The following is a 21,680-nucleotide window of genomic DNA, read 5'->3' as shown; positions in this document are numbered from 1 at the left end:
ACACGCAGCGATATTACATCGAGTAACGGTATTAACGAGTTCTTGTCACTTTATTTATACTTTCCACGCAAACAGATAGTAGGTTTACGATCGACACGAGTTATGCTCATTTTCAATTTCATTGCGTATTACTTACTTGCTATCGGTAACTATGGTAACTATGCGCGCGCAGGAAATTGTTCTAATAAACGCGGGATAAAACTATCCAACATGGCGGCTAGAAACGCGCGCGTGTTAAAACAGCTTCTGTGTGAACCTGGAATTTATCAATCTCCGTTGAGTTTAATTAACGGGGAGGAAAGTGCACACAGGGAAGAATGTATTTTCGTCAAAAATCTAAAGAAATCCCGGCAAACACTATATTCGGCGTTCTGAGTCATAGCGTGGTTCTGCAGACGCTCGACAAGCTTTGAATTCTACCCTGTAAGTCGGTGTACCGCTATTTTGCTTTTACTCGTACAAATTCCTAGAACTATTCTGTCTTCTTCTCTATCTATTCGTATTTTTCGTAGACTTTTAGAAAGTAAGCTTTAATTTAATTAGAACACGCCTCTGACACGCCTATGTAATGTAACAAATACTCAATTTTACTTCACAAATACCTTTCGATTTTTTTTTCAGGTTATTCGCGAATGCATCGTAAAAGGAAAAGATAAATCCTCAAAAAAAAAAAATCGTCAGGATGAGAGCCAGGGACTCGATCGTGTACACTCCAGTGTCACTTGGACCGGATACAGACGACGAGGAAACACTAGTGAACGCGGAAGTTTACAACAATGGTGAGTTCTAAATAATCAGCTATATAAACGTATAAACGTAGCTGTCAGAAAAATTCTCGTCTACACTTGAATAAGACGGAAGTTAGGCGCGCCAGTGAACTACTCGACATTTTTACCGACGAAAGGTAAACGACGTCGTCAAGTTTATCGCTAGAGTTTCCGTATCTCTCTCCAAGGCAAGGTTAGTGGCCTATGAGGCGAATCTCATTCACACCGACAAAAGAATCCTCCTTATCTCAATCCAATGTTTAATGTTCCCTAACGACGTTTAATAGCGTTCTACGACGAATTTTTACTTGTTCCGGTTCAGCTTGCTCTACGGATCAATTGCTAACATTGAATCGTCTTTATCGTTTATGAACAATTCGATTTATCGAGCGAGACAGTTGTGCACGTGTAGTACACGAACGAAAAGTTGCACTAGCGAAAGAAAAAAAGTTAAGCGATATTAAATTGAATGGGGGGGGGGGGTGCGATATAAAAGGCAAAAGGATTTAACGACACCGTTTATTTATGGAGTTTCTTGCCTTTGCTAACGAGCTACCTAGTATGAAATGTGAGGCAAATTCCTCGGCGTGCCGGTAACTTACTCTAGTTAGCTGCAGAGTAGACGCGACACATTTTTTTCATTATTAAAATTCCACCGTTCACCGAACACGGATATTCCTGACCAAGTCAAGCCGGATACGATTGAACAGAATCGAGCGAGAAGACTCGAGAGACCAACTCTCTGAGTCAGACCTCAGCACCTACGCCACTTCCGAATTCGAACTTCGCGCTTGTAATGCACGTAGGTTATATGGGCGGGGGCGTGGCGCATGTACGCAATACACCAGAGAGAACCAGCCGCGTCAGCCTCCGTTTTTGGCAATGATAATACGCTCACCTGGAACGACATTGTTTAATCGCTTCGCCCCTTATCTTACACGAGCCACGCGAAAAAGGATACGACCAGTCGATATTGACTACCTTTCCTCGTTTTTCGTCGACGAGAAATTTCACAAATATGTTTTTTTAAATGTAAAGTGGATCAACTTTTTTCCACAACCGAATATTTTCTCGACGTTCGAATTATCGATCGAGTTTCCTGGATTTGAATTGGGTTTCTTAGCTCCTACGTTTCGCTAACATTGCAGTTAGCTTTCATTAGGGTATAGAAAATACACAGATAACGTGTCTCTTAGATTTTCTGCAATTATGACGAAACTTCGAAATCGAGAAAATTGAAAAATCTCTCAGTTTTTCTACTTTCCTAGAATTAAGTGTAATTAACTCGTTATCGCGTTTGTATATCGCGGAAAGAGTTTCATTTGTGCGATTTATCGCGCGATTGCCACGAAACGGATGACACAGAGCTAAATTTGCAACGGAACTGACGCGAGTAGGTGTTTGATGCCAGGGGTATCTTGATTTACAGGCGCCTATTGTTACTAGAATATGTCTCGTTTTCTCGCGGGGTTCGATAATCGGTATTTGTCCGTCGCGCCAGATAAGAGGCGTAACGGAGGAGGCAGAAGAAGCGGTGTAAAACCCCGAAGGAAGAGGATCGGGTATATATACGCGAGTTTCAATACTCTCTCGATAACCATTATCTGTAACTGGCGCCGTCTGGCGATCTTATTAATTTCCCAATCACTATGTTCACTGTCTAGTGGAAAAATCTATTTAAACACCTTCCCTCCGCCTCCTATGGAGCAGAGGAAGCATAAATCGCCCTCGGTGATTTAGCCAGTGGTCGGAGCTTTTACGATCGATTTCCTGTCGCTCGGAGAAAGTAACTATACTAGAAGGAAATCTCTTGGTATATACTTCAATAGTGAATCAAATATGCTTTCTCTACGTGTCTTCGATCTTTCCAATTTTTTTCCCTCCTGCAAGATTTCTGTCTCGTAAAAAGATGATATATGTGGATAGAAAGTATTGTAATAGGGCTGTGAAACTTGGGATATTCGAATTGCACGAAGGAAACGTTCGTATTCGAAATTATTCGAGTTATTCGAACTACCCAAATAAAGAATTCGTATTCGAAATTATCCAAAATATTCTAATTGTCCAAATAAAGAATTCGTATTCTAATTATCCGAATGAACAGTTCGTATTCGAAATCATGGGAAATATTCGAATAAATCGTATATTGTACATACATCACTCCACATTTTCGACTTCGTGCCTCTTTGCTTTCTACATCTGTTCCTGTCACAATGATCCCTCGGTAACAGAAAACAATTTCTCTGCTCTTTGTATAATCCGAATCTGCGTGTATCCGGAGGCAGATAACACGTCCCGATAAACGCTTCCACACGATTGCTGGTATAATCATAACGGAGCTCGAATTCATTTCCTGTTTTTCCCACTCGTATCATCCCACTTGCCTTCGATCTTCGATTCACCAGAATGCAGTCTTCTCACCGCGCAGCTTTCGTTATCGTTTCTCGTGGTCGAGAACGTGGTGTCCCCACGGTTCTACTTACTTACTCCACGTAATCCCCCCATTTCTCTCTCTCTCTTTCTCTCTCTTCTCCATCGTGGATCCGCTTGCGTAAGCGGTATATAAATCGTATCTCGCGTGGCGTGAAACAGCGCGAGGAGTTACTCAATGAAACTGGCCAAGAAGAAAAAAGAAGAAATAGCGAATGAAAAAAAAAAAGGAACAACCAAAGCAGAGAATTTCGCGAGCGTAAAAATCTACGAAACTACTGTCTGTATCTCTGTGCTGTTATCTTATGCTAGACACGTAGTGAACGCATGCCACGTACAACAGAACCGTGGACGCATAAAACGTCGAGGACGTCGCGTCTCGTCTGGTCTGGTCGCGTTGCTTCGCTTTTCAGCGCCCTCGTGAGATCCATGATCTCGGGCACGTAAGATACCCTCGGCGAAAAAACGCCTAGGAGCGGCCTGGTGCGTAGTGTAGGACCAATGGCCTGTTGGTACACGTGTACCTACGCTGAGGAGATGGTAATCGAGGAGCAAGAGTGGTTGTTCGCCGATGTTCAACCTCCTCGTCCACGGGTAACGATCGTAACAAGCCGATCCCTCGCCTTTTTTCCTGTTTCGTGGGAATAGACGCCGGTTCGCTGCTCCCTTCTACCTTGGGTTTATCGAGCTTCCAACGCGGGGACGATTATTTGTCGATCGCTCGCTGGAGATTAGCTTTCTTTTCTTCTTTTTCTTTTTGAGATTTTACGACGATTTTTGAGGGTGGACAAATTGGTTCCTCTTCTTGTAGAAATAAAGGATGAAGAGGTTTGTAGGTTAGACTCGTGTGGAATCTTTTATGTTCGTGAATCTATAGGATTGATACTTAAGGTTGAATTTTTTTCAACACGTTAAGGTAATTTTTTTAGGGTTGACAAATTGGTTCCTCTTCTTGTAGAAATAAAGGATGAAGAGTTTTCTAGGTTTGAATTTTTTTTTAGATATTACGGTGATTTTTCAGGGTGGACAAATTGGTTCCTCTTCGTGGAGAAGTAAACGATAGAGTTCTGTAGGTTAGACTCGCGTGGAATCTTCTATAAGGTTGATACCGAGGATTGAATTTTTTTCGAGATACTATAGTGACTTCTGAAGTTTGACAAATTGGTTCCTCTTCTTGTAGAAATAAAGGACGAAGGTTCTCGACTCTTGTGGAATCTTTCATGTTCGTTATTCTACAAGATTGATACCGAGGGTTGAAAATTCTGATACGAAGTTGATACGGTTAGTACGATGAAAAGGTTTCTCCTGTTTGTTAATTAGGTCGCGGCTCGACCGACGAAAATCGTGAAAGTAACTTCCACTGTTTCAAGGCGAACGATATTTCGTGCACAGCTCGTAACCGTGAACGAATCGTAAACAATTTCCAGTATGCTAAAATTCGTCTCCTTTTTTACTCCCCTTAAAAGTGACAAACGTTAAATCGTTCGTACGTCTCCTCCTAACTTGAAAACACTCGATTTTCCTCTAGACATCGATCGCTGTACTTAAAATAACCAACAAACCTAAAATCGATCGCAGAGTATCATTGGAAAATACCGGAATACACATCCGCTTGGAAATATCCCTGAAATGACACGGTGCAGACGTTTCATGCCGCGAGGCCGGATTGTAAAATTTAATTAACCAAACGGGCAAAGTGGCCTATGATGAGTGTTCCGCAACTGATAGCCCGCGGGGCCGTTAATTACGTGAAAATTACACACCAATCGTCCGGTTAATTCGATGTTCAATCGGTATCACCGTTCCGTTCTTTCCTCTCTCGCGCGCCGCGCGGCTCACGCTGGCTTTACGTGTTACCCTCCTGAGAAGGTTGCACCAATCTCGCCGCGGGGCGATCCGTGTGTTGCACAACCGAGTCGTGTGTGCATTTATCGGGGTCTTGTGCACCGACACCTCGCGTCTCGAACGATAAAACACCGACATGCACTCTACACGTGTAAGCAACAGCGTAATCGAGAGAGAGCCTCGGTTATTGTTATAGAGATCGTCGTGGTCCGATACATATACACATATACATATATCGTCCAATTTGCCGCTCCATGCTCCGTGACACAGCACATAGATGCTTTATAGGTTCAATCGATTGGCCCGATTTTTTTTTTTCTTCCCCTCTCGATCACAGGCGCGTGTTACACGCGCGCGCGAGCGAGCGAGCGAGTCGATCGAACCGATCGGATCGGGCGAGAGCTTGGCCGTTTAACGGCGCCGCGAGCGCGTACGTGCGGCAGATTTTATCGGAGAAAAAAACGCGCAATTACGTCGGTACAAGCTGGTCATTAATTCACCTTTCGGGGTAAGAGAGAGAGAGAGGAGAGGGAGGGGAGAGAACGCGACGGGAGGAGAAACGAATCGTGGAAGAAATCGTCGTGAAATTGGAGCAACCGAGAGACTAGGGAATTATGGAATACCTCGGAGGTTTCACGTTCACTCGGACGGTTTATTAATTACCACGCTTCGGGAGATTTTTAATCGTCGAGTAATTATGCAGGTTAATTTATGCCGAGGGGGGAGTGATACGAGGGGGACGAGGAGTCGTGGGAATTGGTCGGAGTAAGGCGATACTTTCGAGACACCCCTTGCGTGACCGCAATACGCGTGTATTGTGTTATTGTTATTTCTCGTTCGATTGAATTGCGTATATCGTGTGTGGTTTGATAAAAAGATATTTCGAGTGCGCAGGGAGCTTGATATTGGTTATTGGTAAGATGATATTACGGTGCGACCATTATTCGTGTGCTGCCTGAGAGATATTTCGTGCTTCGAATGTTTTAGCGATCGTTTTTTGCTTGGATCTCATTTTTGTATTTGACGAAGCACGAAGTTAGCTTTGTTTCTCGTTTGTCGTAAGTCAAATTAAATAATCGATGGAAAAGTGAAGTGCAATTCTCTTCTAGCAATTCAGATTGCACGAGGTACTCTCTATACTTGAGACAATTAAATCCTCTTCGTCTCTGTCCTCAAATCTTTCTTCCATATTCTTCTTTTTTCTTTCTTCTTGTGTTATTTTCGTACAAAATACAAATTAGACGTAATAGTAATTCTAGTTAAGGCTCAACTTTGCACCGTTATTTTATCACCTATACAATAAAGATCATACATTGGAAATAAATAAGAAAGGAGGGAACAGCAAACCGTCCCTCAAAACGAAACCAACATTCCAAATCCAGAAAGTAATATTGCAAAATTGATCAAAATTAATTCACAAGAATACAAAGGCAAACATGTGACCAAAATTACACACAAGGGGTGTCAAATTAAAACGAAACCAATTTCCAAATCACGAATAGACTTACATTCCAAATCCAAAAAGATAGAGATTCCAAATTAATCCAAATTAATTCACATGAATACAAAGATAATCATCTGACCTAAATTACAGACAAGGGGTGTCAAATTAAAACGAAACCAAATTCCAAATCACGAATAGACTTACATTCCAAATCCAGAAAGTAATATTGCAAAATTGATCAAAATTAATTCACAAGAATACAAAGGCAAACATGTGACCTAAATTACACACAAGGGGTGTCAAATTAAAACGAAGCCAAATTCCAAATCACGAATAGACTTACATTCCAAATCCAAAAAGATAGACATTCCAAATTAATCCAAATTAATTCACATGAATACAAAGATAATCATCTGACCTAAATTACACACAAGGGGTGTCAAATTAAAACGAAACCAAATTCCAAATCACGAATAGACTTATATTCCAAATCCACAAAGTAATATTGCAAAATTGATCAAAATTAATTCACAAGAATACAAAGGCAAACATGTGACCAAAATTACACACAAGGGGTGTCAAATTAAAACGAAAGCAAAATTCCAAATCACACAAATAGAGTTTCCAAATATCTCCCAAATCAATTCACAAAAATACAAAGAAAAAAGCGTGTGATTAAAAGTACACACAGTGTCCATCTCCACATTAGCAAACCTTCGAAACCCTAAGTTCACGTACATGCAATACCTACGTTTCGTTGGAAACTTGTGCAAGCCTGGTATTACACGTGCATATACGCGTGGCAGTCTACGAACGGTGCGGCTCGTGCATGCGCCGCGATCGAAGTGTATCGAGCCTTGAATGAAAGAAGGATTCGAACGACTGAATGAACCGAGGCACGGCCGAGTGTCGCCGCGTGGAAGGAGAGACGGCGTGTAGGAGCGAGCGTGGGCGAGCGCACGCGTATCCGCGAGCCGTTTCGCGTACGTTTCACGTTTGCACACCGTACGAGTGTGCATTCTGGCCGCGAGCAACCGGGCAGCGAGCTTACCTTCCTTCGAGATTTGTCCGGTGCTTTTCGAGCACCTCGTATACGAGCATTGCACACTTTCGGTGGTCCTTTCCGGGCACTTTACGACGACACCTCACGGTGTAATTAATACGGAATCATGGTCGTTAAGTTGGTAATGGAAGGCTGACGTGCGTGTACGTTACGCAAGGGACGTAGTGGAGTCAATCTGTCTCCGATCGAGGGAGTAGGCGTAGACACGCTTCGAATCTGTATCACCTGATCGTGTAATTGCCGTGGATACATAGGGGGATCGTTTATTCCACGATTTTACTTGTAATTGTCCGTAGTAACATTTTTTATTTTAAGCGTTCTATCTTGAGAGGTGAAAAGTAGGGTGTTTTTAGGATTTTGTAAAATAGGAAGCGTTCAAGCTGACTGTGTGAAACTTTGCATATTTATTTGTACATGTCTTATCGTGTTACATGAATTTTTTTAGGTAAATTGATTGAATAATTACAGAGATATGATCTGTTAATTATGCACATGTTTCGGTGGCTCTTATCTTTGCTATTTTGTTAAAGGGTGAAAAGTAGGGTGTCTTTAGGATTTTGTAAAATAAGAATCGTTCAAGGTGGCAGTTTCAAACTTTGCATAGTTATTTGTACATATATTTTCTTGTTGCGTGAATTTTTTAGGATAAATTTACCAAATAATTACAGAGATACGATCTGTTAATTAGGCACATGTTATCACCGACTTCCAGACAGGAAGGAAGTTCCCTCCACATTTCTGTCTCTCCAACCGGTGGTCCCCTGAAAAACAAGTCAAACAGAGATAGCACATCGATCCTTTGATTCTCCAAACGCACGTCAGAGCCGGGACCATTGAAAAGCGAGCGCGTACTTCCTTGTGCATTGTGTTGCAAATGAGACGCGTCGAGCAGCCGTGAAAGTCGCGTTCACCAGGACCCGTGAAACAGATAGATAGGCTTACCAGTTCCAACAGCCTCGACAGGCTTTCAAGTATTTGCGTACGCTATAACGCAACATTGTTCAATTTAAATTTCCCTTTAACCTCGGTGCGCTCTTCTGTTCAACTGTATATTAACGTCTTCGGGTCAAAAAAGACCCAAAGCAATATACCAGCATGTCATATGAACTTGGACAATAAACTTTTCATCTGATATTAAGGGAACGCAAACTTGACAATTTCAGAAGTTATTTTAAAAAAAAATGGCGATGGGTGAACGACGACAGCAATAGGGTTAAATCTCCCCAATTTTCTTCTTTCTTCTACTCTGTCTTCCATCTTAAAGATAATATTAAAAATAAAAGAAAAAATCGTAGTAAATGTTAGAAGACTCTTTATGGCGATAGCAATGATATCTGAAAGGGTTGAAGCATTTGCAAAGGGTTAACGAACTTCCCTTACAAAGTTACCGTGATTAATGACGGAAGGAATGATCGTTCCTCGACGCTTCTGCCGCGTTAATTTTTCCCGATCTACCAGCCTGTATCGACGTTTACGCGATCACACCCACGTGACCGTGGCCATTCAGTGTAAATCGCGAACGGACACCGGCGGCCCCGTGTAGTCGCATGCTTACGCTCGGGGACAAGCTTAATTCGTGTTCGCGTGTGCACGGCCGTTCGTTCATTCGGCCTCATGAATGCAACCCGCTGGAAAACCGGTGTCTCGTTTCCTTCTTCGTTTCCCTCCCCTCTTCGCCGCCATCTTCTCGACGTTTCAAACCGTGGACCACACTGTATACACGTATACGTATTGTGTATGTACAGTACACGGACGTGCGAAATTACGCTCACGCTCTTTCGGTTCACGAATACGTGTTCTCCTCCTCTTGTGCCACGTGGGCGGACTAGGTATCCGCGTTATTGGTCTGCCGATTCGACGGTATGTATTTCACGAGGTCTCGCGATAGCAGGCTGTACGCGCGTGTTCGTACAGGTAGCCACGGTGTGCTCACCAACGAAAGTTTGTTCGCGAAGATTCTTTGGATATTCAAAAATCTTCCTCTCGGTACCGCTTTTTTTTAAGGAATATTAGTTGATTTTAGGAAGTATGTCTATTTGTTGTTTCAGGTTAGCTTTCGTCTCTTGTAGATGAGCGAGAGAGATGTTTCTGAATGAATAATTTCTGAATAGCAAAGGGTGGTTGAGAATATTAACAATTATATGGAGAATTTGTGCATGTGTCTTTGCGAAAGAAGAGAAGATGCAAAGGATAGGAGAAGATATATTTGATAATTATTTCGGAACACTTATTTTGGAGAATTTGCACAGGTATATGTTTTCTTTTGTTTGCAAAGTGAAAAGGAGATTCCAGGGATAGGAATGAATATTATTTTTTGAATAATACAGGGTGGCTTACTTATATGGAGAATTTGCACACGTATCTTTGCAAAAAAAAAGAAGATTCCAAGAACAGGAAAGAATATATTTCCTGAATAATACAGAGTGCTTCAAAAGAAACGTTAACACTTATATTTTCAACGCGTATCTTTGCAACAGAGAAGAAATTATTTGAAAAAATTTGCACAGGCATACATTTTCTCTTGTTTGCAAAAAAAAAAAGGAGATTCCAAGAATAGGGGGAAAATACATTTCCTGAATAATACAGGGCGCTTCAAAAGAAATGTTAACACTTACATGGAGAATTTGCATATATACTTTGCAAAATAAAGAAAGAATAGGGGAAAAATAAAAGAAAATTCCAAGAATGAGAAAAAACACAGAGTGCTCCAAAAGAAGCACGCTCAATTTCTAACTGATAACCATTCACCAAAATTACTCACTCTACTCTATCACTCTTCATCACTCCTCATCACTTCTCTATCCTCCTCATCAACTCCTTCTCGAACGAAAAAATTCCACGATTCACGTGGAATATAAAAATTCGTCACGATTCCTCTCTGAAACATACGTATACATACCTACCAATTATCGCCTGTTGGATTCCGGATCGTAAAGAAGAGGAGGCCTCCTCGCGATACCGGAGGATACTTTTATCGATCGTGGACGCGGAGGAGCGTTTAACGATCGCAGCCCGCGAGGGTCTAAATAAATTTGGCGCGTCGACTGAACATGTTCTCGAACGACGCGACTCCTTTTTTCCCCTCTCTCTTCCCTATAGTGCAACAGAGAGTTGGATCGTTCGAACGAGAATCCTCTTGCACGCACCGAGTATAATTCAACGACCCGGCGTATCCGTTCGCGGGCTGACGTTAAGAACGATGAGGTGTTATTTCTTCCTGAAACACGCGCGCTTGCTCGCGCGCGCGCGGACGCGAGGGCGAGCGTGTAACGACTTAGCCTCGTGGCTTGCCCAGCACGTTTGGCAATCGTAATTAGTATCTTGGCCGACGAGTCAGGGGTATATTAATGCGGCACACGTACCAACGTCGCCGATACACGAGGCTCGTATTTTCGACTGGGTTTTCACGCCTTTTATATTCCTCGAAAGGTCGCCATTTGCAAGTGGAAACACGCGGCCAGTTTAGAGAGCGAGGATAAATTTGCGTTACGGCTGAGAGGAGGCGTGAACGTGAATGATTATTGCGGAGAGGAAATGAAGACGAGCGAGGAGTCGAAACTTGCTCGTCTAAATTCGAAGAGCAATTCGTCTGACGTGAAGATGGATGTAACTTGGAAATTTATATCGATCCACTTCATTTTTACAGGTATTTCATACTTTGGGTCGATTTTACTTTTTGGATGTATTTTTTACAATTTAGTTTTCCGAGCTATTTTTTTTTTTAATTAGTCGAAATTTTTGGGTGATTTCAAATTTGCAAACGCTTTTGGGGATCTTTTATCGTTGATTTGAGGGATCGAGATTTCGAAACTCTTGCAATCTTCTTATCGGTTAAATAGTACAATATTGTACTAAAAATTGACTGAAAATTGAACGAAAGTTTCCTCGAAAACGAGGGAATCTTCAATGATCCTCGTGTCTCTGTCCCTCAGCGACGTGTGTATCTTTTGATCTCACATCCTGAGAACGTTTCGTAATTCCCTATTTAAAGAAGAATTGCGAAAGCGGTGCTAGTACACATTCTATATATAACTCTTATATACCTCCATCAACCGAAAGATCTGCATAATAAAAATTAAAATCAAGACCCGACCTCGTGAAACTGTATGACTCCATTTTCTCGGTGGCGTTACCGAGAACAGAGATAATACACCGAGGCACGAATTTACAGAAATTTACGACCGGTTCTTTTCCCTTTCTCTCTCTGTCTCACTTTATCCTTCTCTCCAGCGACCCTATCTTCCGAAATGAATCTCCGTTGCAGCGGTCCGCTGACCTTAAGCTCGTGGAACCGATTCGATGAATTTAAGAAAGAGAGCCCATAGAAAGATTCCTTCGCGTCTACGATCGTTCCCAGGGCAACTACCTGTCGAATGACGTGGCCAAGCCGCATTTTTTCGCTCCCCTTTTCCCGTCATTAACCCCCTCGACTGTGAACTAAATCGACTCCGTTTCGGTGAATTCTTTCGCCGAATTTTTCTCTCCTTTTCTTCTCTTTTTTTTTTTCTTTCTTTTTCCCTTTATTTCTCGAGCAACCGGAATTCTTCTCGTCGCGGAATCCACGCTTTTGTCTTCTCTTCTCTTCTCTCTGTTCAGTGAACACAGGGAGGGACACATTCTGGAATAAAGATACGCGGCTCTGAAAACGGTTCACCGGTTCTCGAGACGCGGTGTTCGACTTTCACGTTTATTAACAGCTCCGCGAGGATGAAGAGAAAAAAAGAAGGAGGATGCTCGTACCGAGCCAAGAGAAATCTCTGTACACGGTGGTATACCCTAAGACGTTTATTAGCAACTCGTAAAACTGGCGGCCCGATTTAACCTACCTATTCATTTCGTTGTTACCGAGATTTATGCGAGCTCCGCAATGCACGATGATTAAACCTGTTGCTTTTTTCATTGTTTTACCATGTGACACTTGGTAGCTGTGATTTATTCGCGTTTTATGCTTCGTATTGAACGGACTGTGAGGTTCTTTTTTAACGATTCTTGCAATTTTATCGTTCTTCGACTCTTCGTTTCTTAAATTCTTTAATTTCTTTTTTAACGATTCTTGCAGTTTTGTTGTTCTTTGGTTCTGAATTTCTTTAATTTCTTAACCTCTTTAATTTCTTAATTTCTTCAATTTCTTAAATTCCTCAATTTCTTTTTTAACGATTCTTGCAGTTTTGTCATTCTTTAATTCTGAATTTCCCAAATTTCTTAATTTCTCAAATTTCTTAACCTCTTTAATTTCTTAATTTCCCAAATTTCTTAATTTCTTCAATTTCTTAAATTCCTCAATTTCTTTTTTAACGATTCTTGCAATTTTGTCATTCTTTAATTCTGAATTTCCCAAATTTCTTAATTTCTCAAATTTCTTAACCTCTTTAATTTCTTAATTTCCCAAATTTCTTAATTTCTTCAATTTCTTAAATTCCTCAATTTCTTTTTTAACGATTCTTGCAATTTTGTCATTCTTTGGTTCTCAATTTCTCGAATTTCTTAACCTCTTTAATTTCTTAATTTCCCAAATTTCTTAACTTCTTTAATTTTTTAATATCTTAAATTCTTTAACTTCTTTTTCAATAATTCTCGCGTTCCCTACTGATTGGATTACGAACACTACACATCTTATTCACTCTTTGTGTGACGTGTACATCGCCAAACAAAAAATTCCCCTACTTTAAAGTTTATTCCGATTGATTTACACCCGATGATATACATACACCTATAACCAATGTATACGGTGTTGATAGAGACACGATTTCCACCACCATTTAATTGCAATAAACCGAGCTTTTAGTACCTAGACCCGAATAAAGCACTCTGCATCGGTGCCGCAGGAAATTCGTACGTGGGCAAGCAATCTCGTCGCATCGTCTCCTATCGTGACGAACGATTTAACGTTTAACATTGCCCACGCACCCAATTGTGCCTAATGCGTCGGTAGAGCTTGAAGTAACGCGAATAATTTCCTCTCATCGGCCCTTCGGCATGCTGTTCGACATCACGCTAGCCGTTGCTATAAATACTTTTGACACTTTCGCGTTCGACATGTGATCGTGCCTTGTTAACGGTAGCATGAACCTTTTCACACCATTTCTGGCGTCATTAAACACTCGGTCAAAAATTTCGAGTTGAAAAGTTTCATCTTAACACCTTGCAATTTTCCTCGGAAATTCATTATTCCATTAGGTTGCACATGAAATTTTAAACATATTTTCTTTGTTCGAAAAATAATTTTCGTATGATTTTATGTACACTTTCGATATTGGAAATTTGTAAAAATATCGTCGATCCTCGAATTTAGAAATTCTTCGAATGCTGTTTTTACAGTGTTTTAGATTTGGAGTAATTTATTTGTTAAGAAATTTCGGGAAATTTCATATTCTCTGCTGTGGATTGTTTCCAATAATTTTTCTTAAGTCCTTTTCACACATTTTCGAATGAAAAATCACCAGTGTCCATTTTTGCAAACTAACTACCAAAACATTTTGCAAACTAACTTCTCCAAATGCAACATTTCTATTTGCAAAAATTTTCCATAATTTTTCTAAGATTAAACTCACAGAAAAATTACGCTTATATGGTGTTCCAAAAAATGGTATTGTAAATGAAAAGTTACCAGTCTTGAATCCTGCAGACCACCGTTAAAATTTATCTTCGCCACTTTTCCAAGTTTAAACTCACAAAAAAAATGACGCCAATATAGTAGTGCAAAAAATAGTATCACAAAATTTTTTCTATTAAATACACACATACTAAACCCTTAAATACTCGACGTTTCACTTACGCCGACCCAACACTCTAAATCAGGCTACATATCGCTAAGCCCGCAAAAATGTTGGAAAAATCAATTGCTTCATAAATACGCGAAATTACAGTGTAGAAAAGTTCCATTAGAATTTCCTGCTTGCACGGAATATAATATCGAGTGTCCTGTTAGCGGCAAAAGTCGAGTGGCTGATGGAAAAAGCGCGAGAGCAAAGAGCGACGCCGACTGGTGGACGTGTGCACGCGTCTGCACACAGGTGTGTGTATTGCACCTTTCCACGTAGGCCAGTGTGGCGGATGCGGGTGGGCGGACCGGGATCAGGCCCGTGGCGGTGCAATGGAGCCGGGGAACCCACGCTGAAACGAGCATCGGTAATTAAACGAACGCGTCGTTCTTTAACGACGAACCGAGGCAGCTCCGAGTCCTCGGTGCACCCTGCCGTTCCGAGGTCTCGCGATTTTTGCACAGATCCAGCCCCTGGGATCGACGTCGCTCGATACTTTATCGCGGCCTAACGAATGGATGGTCGTTCGAACATAGTTAATCGACTGAGACCGCTCTCGTCTCGTCTCCCTTTTCTCTTCTTCACTTCTTCTCTCTGTTTGCGATTGTTGGGAAAAAGCTCGGTAGCGATGATGCCTTTTTCGATGTGAGATCTCGAAGAGCACTTTTTTCGAGTGAGATATAAGCGAAATTTCACTTTTGTATTTCTTCGAAAAAAATTTGTATCTTTTTTGAAGAAAGTTGTGGAACAATTGTGTGATGTCCCAGAATTATTTCAGATTTTTCGAAAGCCTAGAACAGTGAAAAAGTTAGACCTGAACATAAAGAACCCAGAAATGGTTACCGAGTGTGAAAAAATATGTTTGCCTGCGAAGGATTAACTTAAAAGCGTCCAGTGAATACCTGAATTAAACATACTTTGTAAGCCACCTTAATCCCGCATCCACAAAACACGCGAAACGAACGAAAATAAGCACTTTACCCGGTTTTCCCAGTAGTTATCCAAACTTTCTATCGTATCTTAAGGAGAACCTTGAAGAATACTTCCGATAATCAGTTGATCATCTCTCTGACATTATACCGCCGGCATAAAATTGATCTTTGACCAGGAAACCTGATGGTACAACAATTTCAAGTAACTGAAAACTCAAACGAGCTGATGAGGCCTATCTGAGACTCGCAAGTAGCTATTGTGACGGTTCGTAGGTGATTAATGGTCGCGAGACACCTCCAATCAGCCTCTTTTCCAATAGAATCGAGCGGAGTGTAACGAGGAGGATAGCCTCTGGAATTATATGGGTCATCGTTACGTCGGTAACCTTCCACTTTCCTTCTACAATCAATCCCCTTGTTTAGAGAGTCGAATATCCCCTGGAATTATCCACGGTTTTCTCCCTGCCTCTAACTCTACGTTTCAGCGTCGGCTATTCAGCTATGACGGCGTGAATATTCAATTAGAGTTGTTGAACCCTGGATTTACGGTACTATGTGTATTCGACAGGCCACCGAAATCATGCTTTGAGAAATGCAACGCTGATGGCAGGAGAGGGTTCCTTTTTGCTCGAGGGAGAGCTCGGAACCTCGTGTTGAGACCCGTATAAGGACCGACTTGCACGGTACAACACACCGGTTGCCCCCTTGCCTTCCAGTACACACGATCGGCTATATACTCCGGTATATACCGATACACACCCGGCTATCTCGTCGCAGGATCATGCGTAGTTAATTTGTCGTACCTCCCTCTCCGGCTGCTGGACCATTTTTTTTCCTCTCCTCCAGACGCCGCCTGCAGAAGAAGTGCCCGGCTGCTCGCCGAGGGCTACCTTTCCCTCTTCAAACGCGGCCCTTTTATCGAAACCTAGACTCCGTCAACACGGTGGACGAGGTTCTTTGAAATAATGCTGCCGTTCGTGGAAGTGGGAGCGATTAATACGTTTCGTGAGCTTAGGTGGATCGGGAAATCGTCTGTTTTGTAGCTTTTTGAATCAGAAGTACAGAATTTAAGTTGAAATTGATCGACCCAATTTTTCTAATTTTCGAGAGAAAACCCTTTCGTGACCGAATTATTTTTTACAAGAATTTCTCATTCATCTACCGCTAAGTGTGTTTCAAGTGGACACTAAATAGAGATGAATTTCTTTTCGAATACTCAAGTGTGACATACACGTCTCGCTATTCACAACAGCGTGAAATACCCGAAATTTCCAGAATTCCAAAGACGATCAGAGAAAATTCTTCCGTTTCCCAAAATATCTAACGTTACCAGACTTTGGTCCTCCTCCATTGTGTACACCCTCGGAACAGGCAAAGGCTTAAACAAATCCCCACGTGGTCGTCCGTCCACATCTGGCAGCATGAAACACAAGCTCTCCCTGGAACCCCCACGATCTCCACGAACGTCCAACTCGAATTCATCGTCACGTCTCGTGGCTTTTTTCCACGTTTTTCCTTCCATCCTCCGAGCCATTGCGTGCGACTGGAACCTGTTACATGTCCGCGTGTACACAGAAGCTGTGCGCGTAATAATACGGCTGGCAGGCTGTTCTATACAAAGTACATAGTTGCTTTAACCTGTTCGTGTACGAGATCGGGTCACCCTGGAGAGAGGGGCATCGCTTGAGGGAACGAGAAAGGATCGACCAGGGTCTCGTGATCGGCAGCTAGAACACGGTGAAGCTGTCTGTGAGCCACCCGTTTCCTGGAACACCTTCTTCCCTCCTCTCCCTCCTCTTCCTCTTCTTCTTTCTGTAGAGATAGAGGTCTGCTGGATCTTCTCTAAAGAGCGTTTACTTCGCTCGAAATGCAAAACGTGTATTATGTAGATATTGTTGTATATCGAACAGACGTGAAAGTAGAAAGTGGTATAGTAGAGAAGGGAGTATTATACTATGGAACCTAGGCTACACCTGTTCCTTGAGGATCGAACCGCACGCCGTGTCGCCTACGAATTTATGCGCTCGCGATACGTGGCCTCGATTTCGGGTTGATAGAAGCGTGCTGATATAGTGGAAGTGTAATGCGAAGAGACAGGTTGTGAAAGAGTTGATCGACTATTCTGTGGGTCAATTTTTGATCTATCGAAGCGTTGGGTTTTCGGATTTTTCACGTCAGGAGGATTTTTAAATTTTCGAATTTCTGCAGAAATTCGGGGACAGTGGTTTTGGAAAATTAAGAACTTTCTTGATTCTTCGAATTTTGGGGAAAATTCACAGTGTTAATTTGTAAACTTTCAACTGTTAAATACTGAAAGAAGCTTTCCAAAAATTCAACTCCACCTTAATCGACGTGCTCTTTTTTTGAAAAGGACTCTCGGTATACCTAGCACGATGAGTTTATTTATTTCTTACAATATTAGGAGACATTGGGGAATAATTTTCAAAGCTACCACACATTGCAGATTTTAAAATTCACAATTTGCAACATTGTTCGCAAAGGTGGTAGAATAATTTCAATTTTCAACTGGCTATAGGGAACTATTCTCCACATTGCGTCCTTTGTTCTCAAGAAAACGACAAACAGCTTTCCAAAATTCGCAAAAAATTGCAACATTGTTCGCAAACGCAGTAAAATAATTTCAATTTTCAATTGGCTATACAGTGATATTCTCCACATTGTGTACTTTATTTTCAATAGAACAACAAACAGCTTTCTAAAATTCACGAAAAGTAAAAAATTGCAACATTGTTCGCAAACGCGGTAGAATAATAAAAATTTTCAATTGGCCGTCTACCGTGCTCTCCAGCGAATAACGAGCAGTTTTCCAAAGTTGGCAAAAAAGAATTTTGCAACATTGTTCGCAAACACTGTAGAATAATTTGAATTTTCAATTGGCCGTAGGACGATGCTCTCCGTATTGTCTACTGTGTTCTCGAGTGAACCGATTCGCGCGTTACGCGACGCGTCCCCCGTGGGCGTTCGCGCGACGTCACGCGTCCTTTCAGCGCTACTTCCTTCGAGTATCCCGGCAGACTCCGCCACCTTTCTGGTGGGCGAACGAGAGTAGCTTGTGGTTGCGTGATCGAGGATCATCCTTCGCCTCCTCCAGTCAAGTTTCTACTAGCTTACTCGAACCGTACGCTATAGAAGATTTTTCAACAACTACAATATTTATGTAGCTTATGAAATATTGACTGGGGCGACAGAGTTCTGTTCGTTTACACCGGCTGGACCTAAGTCAATGGAGAGTCTAGAAATAGCGAGGCCAAAAGGTGAATTAACGTGGGTTCAATTGAAACTCATCTCAAATAACAATGGCCGCCTTGTACATAATGGTCACTAAAAGCATTTGCACGTTCTCATTGAGACATTTGATCTTTCGATACCGAGATATTTTTAGACCGTGGACTATTTTGTTCGTTTGCCTTCTGGACATGGAGAATTCATAGGGGAAATAACTTTTCAAATTAGGGAATACAAAAAAATAGAAAAGAAAAAAGAAATAATTAACATTTCCAAGACAGCGTGACCGTGGGTCATCGAGGACTCCTTTATTTCTCCAAGTGACCCTACAAATTATTTAATTTGCTGTCGCCAAATTAAGTAGTGGGTCATCAAATTATTTAACGACATTCTATGATCAAATCTGAAATAACGAACGTTCCGTGAATTTTCCCGTCATCCTGAATATTTTACGTAAACGAGAAGAAAAATTTGAAAAAAGTAACAGAGAAGAAGATGAAAAAGAAAAAAAAAGAGTTCGGACGGTGTGCGAGGGTTCAATATGAAAAACAGACAGAACGGTGTGTAAACGCCCATTGTATCCACTATGCCTGTTTACCATGCATAGATTAGCAGGCTTTAGGTGTCCTGTCTCTCGATGCGTGCCGTGCAAGGACTTTGCATGCACGTGGTGCACACGAACGCGTTCACGCCTGCTGGATAAACGGGCGGCCGTGTGTCAACTTCTCTACGGCATTGGACGGCTGAACAACAGTAGCATTCCCCGGAGCGCGGCTATTACAGCTCGATACTGGCCGTAACTTTGTTTTATTAAATAAGCCGCCTGGCTGATTGCGCAAGCCGCGCTTTCTGCGCCGCGGATCGAGTAAAACTCGAGAGAGACGCAATTTGCACGTCGTTCGATGTGTAATCGCTTAAGTATGAGGTCTCTGAATGTTACTGTCATTGAGCAGGTTACCTTTTCTTAGCATCTGACAAATCGGTGCATTTTGAATCGACCTGTAACGACATAATTGAAATTCATTTCACGCGACGGCGTCGATTTGAAGGAGAGGCTTTTTGCATTTACCGTGCCAACAGGGAAGAGTTAGCGTAACAAACGATAGGAGAAATCATGAGAATTTAGAAAATTCGAGTAGATACCGAATCTTTCATTAGCAAACTTGAAATCCTCGATTTCAATTTCACAAACTTTCAGTATTTGTCCCTAAGTGTCTCATTTTCTGAATCAACCTGTACTTTCTAATAGACTAAAGGTCCACTATAGATCATTACTCAACCTGTTGATTCAGCATTGCTGCTTCCATTAGCAAACTCGAACTTCTCAAATTCAGTTCCAGAAGCTTTCAGCCAACGATGCACGTCTTTGTTCCTATGTATCTCATTTTCTGAATCAACCTGTACTTTCTAATAGTCAATAAGAATTCCTCTCTGCTAAAGATCCACTATAGATCATTACTCAACCTGTTGATTCAACATTACTGCTTCGATTAGCAAACTCGATCTTCTCAAATTCAATTCCAGAAGCTTTCGTCCAACAATACACGTCTTTGTTCCCACATACCTCCTCTTCTGAATCAACCTGTACCTCCTAACACAGAATCTAGTAAAAACCTGCCAAAGATCAAACAAACTCTAAGAAACTACAAACGTAGGACACAGAAACACCACCATCTTACGCAACACCGTGAAGATTCTTCCATCTTCCTGTCCTTGACCATTCCAAACCATCCTCCGCTCCAGCAGCATCCCTATTTGAATCGGCCTATATGTTCGGTGGCACAATTAAAATTCCCTTCTCAAGAGAGAAAGAAAGAGAGAGAGAGAGAGAAAGAGATAAAGAGAAGAAAAAAAAGGAGCAGAAGCTCTCTCCGTGGCTGGTCGTCGCCGCTCCTCGAAGAGCAGAAGACTCAATAGAACCAAAGGGGACGCGCATGCGCAGTGGTCTCGAGAGAGACCAGACACAGAGAGGAAGAGAACTCTCCGAAGAACGACCGTGAGGATCGAGTCGTCGGGTAACCGGCATCTATCCAGTCGAGCCAGTCGACCGGTCGGCCAATCAGCCAATCAGGCGTCACGCGAGTCGACCGGTGCCGAGGTGGAGTGCTCGTCCAACAGTCAGTGCTCGACCAGCGTTCATCGAGCGTCTACGCTTCTCAGCGAACGCTCTTCGCGCGGCGTCCATCGAATAGTGGAGTTCTTTACCGCGTTCCTTCTTATCTTCCTTCGTAATTTCGATCGACCTAACCAAAAAAGAAAGAACAGAAGAAGACAAAAAAAATGACAGTTTGGTGCTCGAAGAGAATTGTCCTCGTGCAGCAGGGTGCTCGACGTGTACTCTCGTGTCCTCGAGATATTCTCAAGTAAAATCGATTCGGAATTGTAAGATCAAATCACCGAAGATCCAGTGGTATTCCCTTCGATCAGCAAGTGTGTGTGATTTCGTGAGATGAGAGAAACGCGTCCGCCAGTGGATTAAGGCGCCGTAAACACCCGCTAGAAGCTACGACATGGCGCCCCCAGACAGGCACAGATCGCCGAGGCCAGGCTCGGGACTCAGCCTCTCCGTCCTCGGTGAGTTTAACACGCGAGATTTGACCAACAGCCACCTATTCTCCTCCTCTCGTTTCGCCGATGCTGATTTACTCCCAGACACCGTGGAGATTCGCGTCCTACAGACCGACAGAAAGCAACCTTTCACGAAGAGGTGTCTCGGATAGGTTCTCTTCTCGATAGTCCTGATTCTCAGGGTTTTCTGCTAAGACTGCTGGAATAACTGTTCACCGCTACGAAGCTTCGGAGTAACTGGTTTCACGTGGAGGAAGATGGGAATTAGGGTAGATCTTCGTTTGATCCGTGGTTCAACTAGTTCAATGGGTTCGATGAGAATTTTGAACCAGTTACTTCGTCCAACCAGTGACGTCGTTTCTTTTACCGGACTCGCTAAAATGGAGGACCTTGAACGAGCGAATTATCACGTTTCTAATGTTGATCCTTTCAACGACGAATTAACTCGTTCCTCTTTACCTAACCCTTTACCTTGTAACGACGAGCCACTCTCGTAGTGCGAATTATGGTTAAGATGTGACAAAAGAGGAATTGTATAATCAATTTGCACGGTAGCTCTAACTTCTGCTTCAGTTTACGTCTGGCCATTACCAGATATAAATTGTACACGTTATTCCGACTGTT

The 21,680-nt window shown here is 42.2% G+C and overlaps 1 protein-coding gene across 1 annotated transcript in view; it reads left to right on the top strand.

Moving 5' to 3' along the window:
* The first annotated feature begins 682 nt into the window (after window positions 1-682).
* Window positions 683-21,680, top strand: part of LOC108574790 (protein TANC2) — a 45,799-nt gene continuing 24,801 nt past the window's right edge. Inside the window, exon 1 of the mRNA XM_017937429.1 lies at window positions 683-779. Coding sequence (XP_017792918.1) covers window positions 683-779 — 97 coding nt within the window. The remainder of the gene's footprint in view (window positions 780-21,680) is intronic.

This window comes from Habropoda laboriosa, unplaced genomic scaffold (assembly GCF_001263275.1).
Source record: "Habropoda laboriosa isolate 0110345459 unplaced genomic scaffold, ASM126327v1 scaffold257, whole genome shotgun sequence".
In the NCBI taxonomy this organism is placed as follows: domain Eukaryota; kingdom Metazoa; phylum Arthropoda; class Insecta; order Hymenoptera; family Apidae; genus Habropoda; species Habropoda laboriosa.
The sequence above is the reverse complement of the archived record's forward strand: the minus strand, read 5'-3'. Positions and strand labels throughout refer to the sequence as shown.